Source organism: Cololabis saira, chromosome 14, assembly GCF_033807715.1.
Source record: "Cololabis saira isolate AMF1-May2022 chromosome 14, fColSai1.1, whole genome shotgun sequence".
NCBI classification, from domain to species: domain Eukaryota; kingdom Metazoa; phylum Chordata; class Actinopteri; order Beloniformes; family Belonidae; genus Cololabis; species Cololabis saira.
The window spans coordinates 15115974-15129909 of NC_084600.1; the positions used below are offsets into that span (position 1 = coordinate 15115974).

General features: G+C 40.6%; 1 protein-coding gene across 4 annotated transcripts in view; it reads left to right on the forward strand.

Annotated features, from left to right (window-relative positions):
- The window catches only part of mink1 (misshapen-like kinase 1), a 34595-nt gene that overhangs the window by 11530 nt on the left and 9129 nt on the right, over positions 1 to 13936 (forward strand). Inside the window, exons 9-23 of one of the 4 annotated variants that reach the window (XM_061739860.1) lie at positions 116 to 291; positions 412 to 481; positions 569 to 782; positions 3963 to 4070; positions 4642 to 4728; positions 6367 to 6543; positions 6634 to 6804; positions 7087 to 7353; positions 8818 to 8897; positions 8998 to 9101; positions 9195 to 9286; positions 9950 to 9973; positions 10340 to 10494; positions 10619 to 10736; positions 13781 to 13897. In XM_061739860.1, coding sequence (XP_061595844.1) covers positions 116 to 291; positions 412 to 481; positions 569 to 782; positions 3963 to 4070; positions 4642 to 4728; positions 6367 to 6543; positions 6634 to 6804; positions 7087 to 7353; positions 8818 to 8897; positions 8998 to 9101; positions 9195 to 9286; positions 9950 to 9973; positions 10340 to 10494; positions 10619 to 10736; positions 13781 to 13897 — 1960 coding nt within the window. The remainder of the gene's footprint in view (positions 1 to 115; positions 292 to 411; positions 482 to 568; positions 783 to 3962; positions 4071 to 4641; positions 4729 to 6366; positions 6544 to 6633; positions 6805 to 7086; positions 7354 to 8817; positions 8898 to 8997; positions 9102 to 9194; positions 9287 to 9949; positions 9974 to 10339; positions 10495 to 10618; positions 10737 to 13780; positions 13898 to 13936) is intronic. The other 3 variants (XM_061739864.1, XM_061739861.1, XM_061739862.1) reach the window with 3 other exon arrangements.

Sequence of the window (13936 nt, forward strand, 5' to 3'; positions counted from 1 at the left end):
GGAACCCAACCGTACCAAACTGCTCATTGGAAAAGGGTCATTTTGGTACATTCCTCTCTGCTTTCCTGTTGCTACCATCAAGTTTATCACCCTCCAATCTCCCATTTCCGTCCAGGTCCAAGAAGTTTTTTGACTTTATAGAGGGTTGTCTTGTGAAGACGTACGCCAGTCGACCATCCACAGAGCAGCTGCTCAAGCATTCGTTCATTAGGGACCAGCCCACTGAACGCCAGGTCCGAATTCAGCTAAAAGACCACATTGACCGAACACGCAAGAAGAGGGGAGAGAAAGGTATGTAAATGAGATGGAAAGACACTTAAGTGTAACACAGCAATTTTAACTTGTATTCAATTGTCTTGCTCTAATTTTGATTTGATTTATGTATTGTTTTTCCGTTGATTTGTCTTGTAGAAGAGACAGAATACGAGTACAGTGGAAGTGATGAAGAGGATGAAAATCGTAGAGATGATCGAGAGTCAAGGTAAACGTAATCTTTTATTTCTGCCCAATTCTTGTTGCATCATCTCGTGGCGTACTCTCCACTCATGTCTTCAATTTTGGTCATCAGTTCAATAGTGAATGTACCTGGGGAGTCCACCCTGAGGCGGGACTTCCAGCGGCTGCAGCAGGAAAACAATGAGCGCACACAAGAGGCTCACAAGAAGCTGCAAGCCCAACTGGCGGCTCAGCGCCGGGACCCCGAGGAGCACAAGAGGCAGCTGTTGCACGACCGACAGAAACGCATAGAAGAGCAGAAGGAACAGCGCCGTCGACTTGAAGAGGTAACGATCAGCCCCACAAATGGTACTTTTAAAAGGAGCAGTTTATCATTATGTGAAATAATGATTGTGTTTTCCCAAAGAATAAAAAAAGAAACTCAAATATGAAGTAGATACCATGAGGCGATTGGCATAGTTCAGCATCAGGACAACAAACCTGGCTCTAATCAAATTAAGATGTGCACAAGGAGATTTCTTGGGAAAACCTATGAATAGAGCTAAGCTTGTTGAAGGAAATGTAGTTAAAACTACAACTTTGTTCCAATTAGGCTTTTGTTTCCCGGACAGATGTAGAACTGTTTTCCTCTACATCCCGTCAGCCCAGCGAATTGACCTATCGACAAGTCCAGCCCCCTAGTTACTGTCGCTATCTTGGACAAGCTATGAGCATTTTTCAATATTTTACAAAGGCAACAGGAACCCTTGGTTCAATGATGTTTTAAACTCATTTTGGACACAAAAGAACCAGCTTTTGTCAAGAATACTCACAAAACACTATTGAGAGTTAGACAGATAGATATCAATGGTAATAAGGTTAAATTGGCAGCATAGGTCTGCAGATCACAGTGCCGGTAGAAGAGGCCTCTTCTTATTGTTATTAAACCACAGAAGTTTCCATGTTCTGGCAAACTGTCGGGTCTCTTTCCCCCAAAGAGAGCTGAGAGGCTTCTGCAGGTCTCCATGATCCTTAACAAGATTAAGCAGGTATTTATAATGAATGGAGACTTTTAATTTTGAAATGGATAACTTTAGATCTACTTCCTACATAGCTTTGGATCTACTGCTACATAGCCTATAAGTAGATCTAAAGTAATAATGTTGCTTAACTTCATATCCACCTCTATCTTGGTATAGATCTGGAGTTATGAACATGTGCCACTGCTGGCTACCGACCACTAGGTTTTAAAGTTATAACTCTTGGGTCTGGTGCTCAGTAGCTCTATAATCTGAGATAAACCACAACACTAGTGGTGATCAACATTAACCAACTCTAGTACTAGCTGGCTATCCTATTTGAGGTAAAGACTGTCTGGCTACATCACAATTAATTAATTTAGCTTTAAGTAATTTTAGCACAGTTCAAAGAACTGTTTCTTTATTTTACTTGGCTCTGTTTTGTTTGAGTTAAGGAGATTAATTTCATTAGAATAAAACTAATTCAATTACCCATCCTCCTGGGATACCTGGAATCGGTATTACAAGTACCCAAGGATTACCTCTTTTGGCATAAACACACCAAAACAGATGAGAGTTTAGGTTCTGGTCCCTGTGGAACCGATACTCAGAGATTGACTTATTTCCCCTCAAGGGGTCGGTCTCGCTGATAAATCTACAACTCGGAGAGCTGATGAACATGTTTCACAAAATGTCAGATAATTTTTCATTGTTATTTTGAAACATAAATGTTGTCATATTTAAGACACCAGTTTATACAGGATTATACAGTATTAAGTTTAGCTCTTGATGGCACAACAGTGATGTCTGGTGCTAATCGAACACTGATGGGTGAATAACTACAAATAAATCTTACGAATCGCCATCTCATAAAAATTAGACATTTCTTTGGATTTAGGCGAGTGTTGATCATTTAATATAATCCTCAAGATGGGAGTGTCTTGGATTTGCTCCTAACATTGAACATGATAAGGTAATGACATGTAATCCAGAGCATTTTTAAAGGATAATACAATATTAGATTAAAAGTAAACTGACTAAGAGGTTTGTCGCCGGCATGGGTCGGCTCTGGTCTTCGTGATTAAGCCACTTAACTGCTTGCTGCTGCTCTGATTGAGACATCCTTGTTTGCCAGTTCCCTTATTTCATGACGGTGCCTGACTTTTAATTTGATTTCAAAATGCTCAACAGTGCAACTCTTTTGATGTGTTATATGATGAATATATGAAACTAATCTCTCAAAAGATGTGAGGTTAGTAAATCCTAGAAGTTAAGATTTGTGAGACCTAGCCACAACATGCATCAAAATATTTTGTATGAATCATGTCAAAGCCTCCCTGGTTAAATATCTAGTACGTTAAAGCAAAGCTTAAGGTGCCTGTAGTGGCAGGGGTTCCTGTGTTTCTCTGCTTTTGCTGGATGAATAATGTGGAATAAAGTGAGACTGCTTAAAGTCATAGACAGTCTGCTCCAAGTACTATGCGTATGAATTATTAACTATATGAAAATTTTGTCGAGTGAAATGAGTTGGTGCAGAAAGGGAATTAAAAAGAGACTCATATTTAGTCTGTGAAAAAGTAATTAATTCGAGCAGTATTATTGTTAGTGAGTAGTTGTTATTGTCTGAATATTCACACCTTCTCTAGATTAACACCACTAATGTTTATCTGGAATTCTGTTCTCAAAAATTAGCTTTACGCATGCTGTTAACAAAAACACTGACAATGATTGTCCTTTGACAGTTAGGCGTAAATAGGTTTTAAAAAATAAGTTAATACAGAAGCAAGTAATGACCCCATATCTGGATTACTCGTAAAAATTAATCCATAATGCTGTAACCCTCAGTGTTTTGCCCAACCTTTTTAGATCACATGTGGTTGTATTTGCATTTACATGCAGACTGGATTTAAAGTTGACACACAGTTCTTGAGCTGGAAGAATGCTACGTTAGACATAAGTTACAGAGAAAGTATATTATTGAACATTTTTAAGACACGTCTACGTCGTGTAACACATAACCGATTTTCTGCCTTGAAAGTGTCAGGAACTTTGCAGTCTATGAGCAGGTATATGGGACTGGGAAGTAACATACACTCACTGTTTCTCAGTAGTTGTTTTGAGTATTGCGCAGGAGAGCATTGTGCTGCAGTGAGGTAGCACTCGATTCATCTTCCTCCACTGCTTGCTCTGTCTTGCATGCTCTTTTCCCAAAAATGAAGTCATGATAAAAGATGAAGGGATGATTTCCCACAAAGAACAAATGTTTTGTTGACCCATAAATGATTGCATCCTGTCAAAAAGTGAGAACTTGCCACTAATTATTAGATGAAATATATTTATTTCTCTCTGTGTTTTATATGCTTCTATATGTTCTGCCATTTGTTCCTGCTCAATTCAACATTTTTCTGCAGCTCTTTGCAGCAGAAAATTGGCTCTTTAGCAGGCTAATTCTCCTCTGCAACCATAGCCCCTCTGTTCATCTCTCCTCCTGTCACATCTCTCTCCCAGCAACAGAGGAAAGAGCGAGAGATGGTGAGGCAGCAAGAAAAAGGTCCCCATCGGAGACTTGACGATATGAGACGGGAGGAAGATCGAAGGATGGCAGAAAGGGAGCAGGTAACCAACCACACGCGATGTGGAGCTGCCGTCAGCCAATCAGTGCAAAGTGTAGGTGTGTTCACCAGAAACAAAGCGCAAGTTGCACTGGTGGTGAAATTCCATGAGTGCGTTGCCATAGCAGCAAGGGTCTAAATTAGTGTATTTACTCAGAGATGAGATTTCTGTGGGTGAGCTCTCTGCATCTCTTATGCTCTGTTTCCACTCAACCCCCAGTGGCATCAGAGTCTGGCTTCAGAGCACAATCACCTTTTTAGTGAATCATACTGGATTAATGTTGCCTCAGAGGAGTCACTGTTTGCTGTTAAATACTCACATCTTTCCATACCTGCCAATTTATCACATTATCTACAGTATGTTGATCTTGTTTTGATGATAACATTTGCCTGTTTCACTGCTTATTCTAAAAAAGAAGACTGCTTTCATACTTGATTGTTTTTGTTTCTTAACAACGCAACACATGGTTCCTTCGTAATGGAATGATATCGCCTAACGCTTATCTGTTTCCATCTTCTACTCCTGTCTGAGATTTATGTGAATGTGTTATCTCTGCCTACTTGCCTTTCTGCAGGAGTTTATCAGGCATAAGTTAGAAGAAGAGCAGCGACAGTTAGAAATCCTTCAGCAGCAGCTGCTTCAGGAGCAGGCACTGCTCATGGTAACTAGTCCACACCGGTCCTCCGTCATTCCTTGTTTTGTTTGTAGAGGGTTTCATGTCTTCCTCTCATTTATAGCGCTTCAATTGAGGTGATTAGTTGACTGGCAATGAAATATATTTCTTGTCAGTATCAGTAGCTTTTGATTTAATCAAAATGTCTTACTTGGGTTTTGGTGAGATTATTCTAAGTGCAATAAATGAAATTGGATCAATGTTTTTTTTTTTTTCTTAGTAGCTTTTATTGATTTTCATATTTAATTAATAGACTGTAGATGTGCATCATCTTGATAAAAACATGCTCTTCATGTTTCAAAGTAGCTCACACCATTGCACATCTTTAAAAGGCATGTGGTGACCTAGATTTTCTGGGGAGTTTTTGCAGTTTTTCGGGGGTTTTTAAGTAAACACTCCTGTGGCGCTTAAAGTCATCATTAGCACTGAACCCTCAGCTTCTGTTTTTGTGAACAGAAATGACCTACATTTCTTTACAGTTTAAACGAAACAGCTGAGGTACATACATGGTTCCTGTGTGTATGCCTTTATAAGGAACAGATGACAGGGTCAGCCACAGGGCAACGCCTCTGCTGCACTTCTAGGGGTCAGTGCCATCTTCAAAGGCAATTCCTAAAGGTGCTGTGTTCTTTAAACTACCAGGAAGACTGATTTGAGCCTGAATTATGACAAAAAGTGTTTTTGCATGCATCTCATACCCAACTTTCAATGAAGCACAATCTTTAGCTCACGGCTGGAACAAATCTGCAAGTAAAGAACTCGCTTCTTCTCCTGCTTCACTTCAATCTGCTGACATAAACTTAACAGTTCCTGTTTGTCTAAGCAACCTTTTGTAGTGCCTTTCATTAGATTTAGTTTATGCTATAGTAAATATGAGATCAGTTAAAAAGAATTTTGAAAATTTGCATTTCAAACCAGTCATGCTGCTAGATGAATGTAAAAATGCAACATCAAGTCCCTGTTTGAATCATCCTATTAAGTCAATAAACATGATACCGAGGAAAGAAAACATTTACTGTAAAGACAGTGGTTTAAAGTTATTTGTAAGCACTTTACTAGGAACACAAATCCTCTCTAAAGTCTAAAATATTCACCCTTAACAAATACTGATTTAAATGCAAAGATTGCAAACTAAAATGATCCGTCAGTGTTATGATAAATCAATACATGTGGTAAATTAACTCCTCACTGTGTAAATCAGCTTTGTAGCAGTAGGAACTCAGATAATCACTATATATTATATTGTCAATTTCAGCATGTGACTTTAAAGTTTTGACAATGCTGTTATTTTTTTTCACCTTGTGAAATCAGCGTCTATAGAAAAGCTTGAAGACCCACGTCTGCAAGTCATAAAAGCTGATACATCAACTCATTCGCCTTTTCTTTGTTTAAAATGTAACCTGAAAAGCAACATACAGGATCAATAAAAGAAGGATATTTCCACATGGGCTGGTTATTACTTGGCTTTGATATGGTCAGGTTTTTCATCTTGGCGGCGTACATCAGTCCTTGACTGCTACGTATCTAAACCAGTAAAAGCAGTCTGATGTTAAATGTATTGGTTAATGTTAGGTTTCATCTGAGCTGAGCAGTGTTTTGACTGTGGTGTTTTTTGTCCTTGCTCAGGAGTATAAGCGTAAACAGCTGGAGGAGCAGCGTCAGTCGGAGCGGCTGCAGCGGCAGCTCCAGCAGGAGCATGCCTACCTGGTCTCCCTGCAACAGCAGCAGCAAGAAAAGAAGCCGCAACTTTATCACTACAACAAAAACCTAGAGCCCAACAACAAGCCCACGTGGGCCCGCGAGGTAGCAGTCGGACCTGCATTTGAAGCAGAACGCCCCACAGTCAACTTTTTCTCCTTTTTTACATTTGTTCTTTCACTTTATTCCTTCTAGGTGGAGGAGCGAAGTAAACTCAACAGACAGGGTTCACCCAAGATCTGCACTACGGTCTCTGATACTGCCATCCAGTCGAGGTCTGACTCCATCAGCCAGTCAGGAGTGGTCCAGTCTGCACAGACTCCGCCGATGCAGAGGCCCGTTGAACCCCAGGGGGGGCAGGGCAAGGTTTGTGTTTTCAAAGGGTTGAAAGTTTAGCTTAACCACACCAGCAGAATAGCGAGCCTAACATTCCTCTCTGCCTCCTGATTTAGACCTACTTATCTGGACGGCCTTATTTATGTGTTCTTTTTCCTTTTTCCCTTCTATATCTATTCCCTTTTTATTATTCCTATCTGAACACATCTGTACTTTCCTCTCCACTGGGACTTGCTTCTCTGATGCTCTTGTGCACTCTTCCTGCTGACGGGCTGCGCCTCCCTTCTCCTGTGCTGCTTCTGCCCTCTGCAGTTCCAGATGGCTCACTTGGTCCCGCTGAAGCCTTACGCTGCTCCCGTCCCTCGCTCCCAGTCCCTCTGTGACCAGCCCACTAAGAACATGTCCGCCTTCCCCACCCAGGACCCCTCCCTCACCCCCGCTCCCCGGCCCGTCCACTCCAGGGAGCTCGTGCGGCAGAACTCGGACCCCACCTCTGAAACTCCAGCGCCGCAGGTGCATCAGATCAGGGAGGATCGTGGCCCCTGGATCCGCCTGCCAGATGTCGAACTCCCACCGAAGGTAAGATCCAGTACAACCCAGAATGATCAAGCTGAGTTAAGGTAACTTTATTGATCAACTTCAACTTCCTTTTATCGCCACACGGCTAGGCCGGTGGAATTAGTTTCACGGTGCAGGTGGTAGCTGCATTGATACCGGAAGGTAGATGTGTTTGCAGGTAGAAACTAGAAACTTACAACAACACCATACAGTACAGTGACACAAGACAAACCGTACAATAACAAAACATTGATGGACAAACAAAACAAATGCTCCAGATTGAATAAGCAGTACAATAGATAAATAAATAGACCTAGATGGAGGATGGGAAATCATGTCCTATTTAGGGCATTAACAGGGACGATACATACAACATTGTCACAAAGAATGAAAAATGTGATGCATACGAGACGTCTAGCTTCAGCTAATTTGCAGTCTTTGTCCCTGGTCAGGCAAAAGAAGGATAAAAGATACTGAATACAAAATACAATAATACAAATACAGTGAATAATGCAGTGAACAGATATCATAAACAAATAAACACAGCTCCAAAAGTTTAGTTTTGCACAAAGGCATTTTAAACCTACGGCCAGAAGGGAGATACTGGAATTGGCCGTATAGTGGATGAGATGTATCATCTGAGATGGATCAGCTAGTCTCTGTAGTTGCCCATTAAAGAGGCATTCTAAGTTGAGTTGTGGCTCAAAAACTCCTTTAAATCTCTTTTAAATTCCTTTTAAACTCTTTAAAACTCTTTTAAACTCTTTAAAATAGTTTTAAAGAAGTTTTAAAAGAGTTTTAAACTCCTTTAAAACTCTTTAAAAAGAAGGTAAGGTAAGGTAAGGTAACTTTATTGATCCCAGAAGGTAGATTTGTTTGCAGGTAAAAGTAGAAACTTACAACAACACCATACAGTACAGTGACAGTGACACAAGACAAACGGGAGAATAACAAAACAAAACATTGACGGACAAACAAAACAAATACAGTTTGTTTTATACAATAGAATAAATAAATAAATAAATAAATAAATAAATAAATAAATAAATAGACCTAGATGGAAGTTGGGAAAGCATGTCCTACTTAGGACATTAATAGCTGAGGGGACAAAACTACATTTATACCTTTTTTAGTTTTGCACAAAGGCATTTAAACCTACGGCCAGAAGGGAGATACTGGAATTGGCCGTATAGTGGATGAGATGTATCATCTGAGATGGATCAGCTAGTCTCTGTAGCTGCCCATTAGAGAGGCATTCTAAGTTGAGTTGTGGCTCTCCAATTAGCTTACTGGCCCACCTCCCAATCTGATTAAGCAAGTTTTTATTTTTTCGAGGTAAGTTGCCAAACCAGGACACTAAGCTAAAAGATCTTATAGATTCAATTTTAAAAAAAAAACTAAAAAAAACACCCAACGCATCTTCAGAATATCAGTTTATTTTATAAACCAATGTAGTTTGTAAGAAGTGGATGTTTCTGTCCTCAGGTTCCCCAGAGAACCGCATCTATTGCAACTGCTCTGAACACCAACCTGCACTCTGGCATCAGGCATCCAGTCAGGGCCAGGTACTTCAGACACTCTAGTCCTTCATCAGATATTCTCTTATACATTTAATTTAGCAGCTTTAAGTGGTGGCACTATACCAACATTATATTTTTATTGCAGCAATCCAGATCTCAGCCGCAATGATCGCTGGGAGAGAGGAGACAGTATGAGCATCATGTCCAATCTGCCTCAGACGGGTTCTCTGGAGAGGCATCGCATCCTCAGTGAGTTTCTGAGCAGACTCTTTCCAGCGCGTCTTAGTTTATGATTTATAAGTGCACATTTTGCAGCATGATTATTATTTTTATGTGTTCCAGGCTCCTCCAAAATGGATTCCCCTATTCTGTCTCACGAAAGCCGTCATAAGCCTGGGGAGTCTCGGACCTCCTCTCGCCCCGGTCGCCCCGCTGTGAGTGGTTCTTTAAGAGAACACTACATTTACAGTCTATCAGCTTCCTCACATGGTTGAAGTTATTTGTAATATTACTTAACCGGTGAATGTCAAAGACAATTAACCATAACGTAAACTGCACTAATTTGCTCCTTCTTCCTTCTTTTTAAAAAAAAAAGCTTCTTTTGATCTGAGATCCATTTGTTGCGTGATTTGCCTTGAAGTGAAGTAATTCAAAGTTTTGTCTTCATAATGGAGCCCTGTTCTGGTCCGTTTCCATTTGGTTAATCTAATAGCAAAAGAATGACACTCGTACAAAATCAAAAAGTGTAACATTTACTTGCAGAACGGTACAAGTCCGAGCACAACACTTGTTGCAGAACGTTGTGCTTTTTCCAAATGAAGCAGAAACAAAACATTCCTGATTTGATTTTGTGTCCAGTCACGGGTTCTCTTCATCCGAGTAATGTGACATCGTTTGTTTTTATAATACAATACTGCTAATATGAAACCAACTGTCCAGAATATCCCTTTAATGAGAGATTGACAAAAGCAATCGGTGCTTCGTATCTCACTTTTGTAATGCGTTTACGGTAATTTACACTGTAGGTACCATTTCTGTTACTCCTCATTCTTCCACCTACTTAAATCCTGTTTGTCGACTTTACCCTAAATATGCAGAGTTACAAGAGGGCTATAGGGGAGGTCAGTAACCTTTTATTATACCATGTGATGCATTGTGTTCATGCATGAATTTATTTTGTATATGCATTTCTTGACTTTATGTTAATACAGAATTAATAGCATGCTTGTTACAGTTTTCCCTGAGATAAACTCTTTTCTTCATATTGAGGTATTTCTATGTGTTTACACTCATTCTGTTATGTGGGCATCCTATATTTAAACATAATCATTCTTTCGAGGGTCCCTCATCGTCAAATGTGTTTGGATCAGCTGTGCATTTTGCAGATAGTGTGTCTTTTTTTGTGCTACCAACTTTTATTTCTGAGATGATTTTGAAAACAATTTTGATTGCACTGTCTAAGTAAACAGTGGTGCATGTGTGTGCAGGACCACGGCCTCTACGCCAAGGAGCGCGCAGAGGAACCACCAAGGCTCCCGGTCAAGGCCAATGACTACCCGCCCTCCTCTTCGGAAAGCAGCGAAAGCAGTGACGAAAGTGAGAGTGGCGACGGCCCGGAGGAGGACGAAAGCCCAACAGATCGGTAAAACCAGCAATTGAAGAAGTATCATGTTGTTTTTTTGCTCGTTTTGCTCCTAAATACTTTTTTCATAATCAGAGTTTACATTCCTATTTCACCCTAAACCCTCATTCTTGTGTGGTTGCAGTCACAGGGATGCAGATACTGATTCGGTCAACACGATGGTGGTGCACGAAGATGAAGCTGAGGTGGGAGAAGGAGAACAAGCTGGAGTGTACGGAGATCAGACCATGCTGGTGCAGAGAGTGAGTCATCTCTACAAGTAATGGGGTTTGAATTGCATTGTGACTTCGTGGGTAGATCAACCCAATGCAGGAAAATAGAGGAAGATGGATGTCTGCGTTAGGGTGGAGCAAATACAATTCTGTAGTTGCACGTTGAGATGTGTTGCATCTTTTTATGGAGCTATAGAAAAGAAAATGATTAGCTGAATGCATGTACAGCTCTGTAGAAAGAGGCGACAGATTTGTTTTTAGTTTAAAAGCCTGTAGACACACTTTCTACAGTGAGGCTGCTCGTCTTTACCCAGAGATTTTACTTGACAGATGAACTTGCTTAGAGGAAAAAATAAAAGTCCAGCACATCCATCAAAGGAATCCTTACATATAACATTACATCAGATATGTGGAATGTATTACATATAACTTTGTGTCTCCAGCCTTGAGGACACTCACCTTCTAGCAGATGCGGTGTATTTTCAGAAAAAGAGGAATGATTACAAAAGGAAAAGGTTACAAATTGTTAAAGATTGGCCAAACACCCAAAAATGATTGAAACATTTTAATAAAATGAGGAAATAAATGAAAAAATGAATGAATAAAATGATGGACATTTTTAGATGAATAAATGTTCAAGCTTTGAAAACAGGATTTCCCTTTTTGTACAAACCACTCAGGAGGTTTCCTGGAGAAAAGTTGGTAACCACCTGCTTAAACACGGAGCATTGTTAGCATTATTGTTCTTTAAATGTTAAGGAAAGAGTCATACGTTGATGCATATCAGTTCATTTACAATTCAGACTTTGGCATGTTATTGTCCACATAATTGGATGATATATTATTTCATGTGGAAGTATTTTCTATAATTATTCAAGAAGAAACGGACAGTGTCTTTGAGAACGTGCCACCACAGGTGTATTTGTCAGTTTAGCACTTGGCACCAGGGAGCAGCAGGTTTTTGTTACTAAACTGTAATGTTAGTTTTGCACTGCTTCAGCATTGCACTCCTGATAGTGGTCACTTGGAAAAGGTTTAAATCTGAGGTTGCTTTTATTTATTTTGTGAATACTGGCTGAAGCCAAGCTGCAGCCACTCACTGTTAGTTTCCCAGATACAGGATCTTAGAGATATTTGGGGGGACAGTCCCGTGACAACATATATCTCCAGATGAATGTTGATGAGGTGAACGGCAGAAGTGTATTTGTGGCTTGTTAAAGTTTGAGTTTTTATGTTTTCCTCTAATATTAGATACAATGACAGTTAATATGATACAAATAAGGCAGGGGAAAAGACCACTTTCATGCAAACAGTATGTTTTATTATAATTCTTTACACCAGTCCTAGTACAGTAGTAGTATAAATTATCTTCAGTGATATTTCCACAGTACAAACGCAATCCATAGCAAGTGTTTTTGAAGAGGCTGGCCGAGTCATCTGCTGATATTTTAAATGCACGACGGCCAGAATCCAGACCGGTCAGAAAATGAAGCTTGATTTATGCTTGTTTGTCACACTCACGCAGAGTTGATGTGAAGGCCAACTACACCAGACAAGTCGGAGCTGATAAATGTTGAAAACAGTTCATTTTACTGGCATTGCAGCAGTATGTCTGTCTGCTCTGAAAATGGCAGAGAAGCAGTAGTAGTCAGAAATACAGTGCTGCCAAGTGGACCAGTCACTGCTGTTGTGGGCTGCATCAGTGAACAGGGATGTGCATATGCGGGTGCTTTTTTTGTTTCACCATGAGTGATTTTAGTCCTCTGACAGAACCAGGGTTTCACGTGTTAATAAAATATGTTGACTCTCAAAAAGGGGTGGTGAAGGACACATTCACTCACACTCGCATCTTCTTCTTTTCCTTTCGGGTTTTCCGTTCAGGGGTCGCCACAGCAAGTCATCCGTCTCTATCTCCCTCTTATCTTCTGCATCCTCTTTTCTAACACCAACCAACCTCATGTCCTCCGTAATACATCCATGCATCTCCTCTTTGGTCTTCCTCTCAGCCTCCTGCTGGCAGTCCCCAACTTAGCATCCTTTTCCTCATAAACTTACTATCCCTCCTCTGTCTATGTCCAAACTATCTTAATCTAGCCTCTGACTCTATCTCCAAAACATCTAATGTGTAACATCAGTCTGATGTACTCATTCCTGATCCATCCTCGTCACTCCCAAAGAGAACCTCAACATTTTAATTCCTGCTACCTCCAGCTCGGTCTCCTGTCCCAAACCGCACATCCTCGCTGATCTCACCACCGTCTTGTACGGCTTTCCTTTCAGTCTTGCTGATACTCTTTTTGTCACACCTCACACTTTTCTCTACCGGTTCCAACCTGCTTGAACACATTGCTTCACCTCTGCCCAAACTCACACCTATGCACTAACATCTGCTGCAAGATCACAATGCATATATGTCTGACTTTAACTTGTTTTGCTAAATTATAATACTAACCATTAAAGGAGCTTGAGGCAGGATTGAGGCAGGATTTATGAAAATAATTCGTAAATGTTTCAAGTTTTCTAGTAATAATGTCAGGTGAAGCGTTCTAAACCCAAAAGAATGAGCCCTCTAGTGTATCTCTCCTTTGCCTTGAACAGGCTGTGTGCTGCAAAATGTGCTGCAATTCGGTCCCGAATTTCCCGCGCTGGGCTGCGGATGTGACATCACATGACGCTGCATGCACGTTCTCCCCGTTCTCCCGTGCCGGCTTCACTGTTGGCTGCAGTACCCCCAACGGCCGTCGTGGTGAAGGGTGGCGCTAGAGAGTCTCATTTCTTAAAAGGAGCCTCAAGCTCCTTTAATATATATGCACAGTTTTTTTTTTTTTTTTTCTTTAATGCTTTGACATAATGCATGAGCCCAGCTATGGTGTTGATCCAACGCAGAAGCAGAGACCACGTCATCGTGATAGCAGGAACAGATTTACAGATGCATGCAATGTATATTTATGATGGCACAAAAAATATAAAGATGGATTTTTGAGTCTTTTTGTGACTGCAGGACACATTACCCAAGATTTAAGTTAACGAAGTTGTAATTACATAACAAATGAGATTGTGTGTTTACCTGACAGACCCCAGAGAAGAGGAGCCATAATGGATACACCAACCTGCCAGATGTGGTGCAGCCCTCCCACTCCCCCACTGATTCAGCCTCTCACTCCTCTCCGGGGAAAGACTCTGTTTATGATGTAAGTTTTACTGCTGCCAAGTACATCAGCCCGACATTT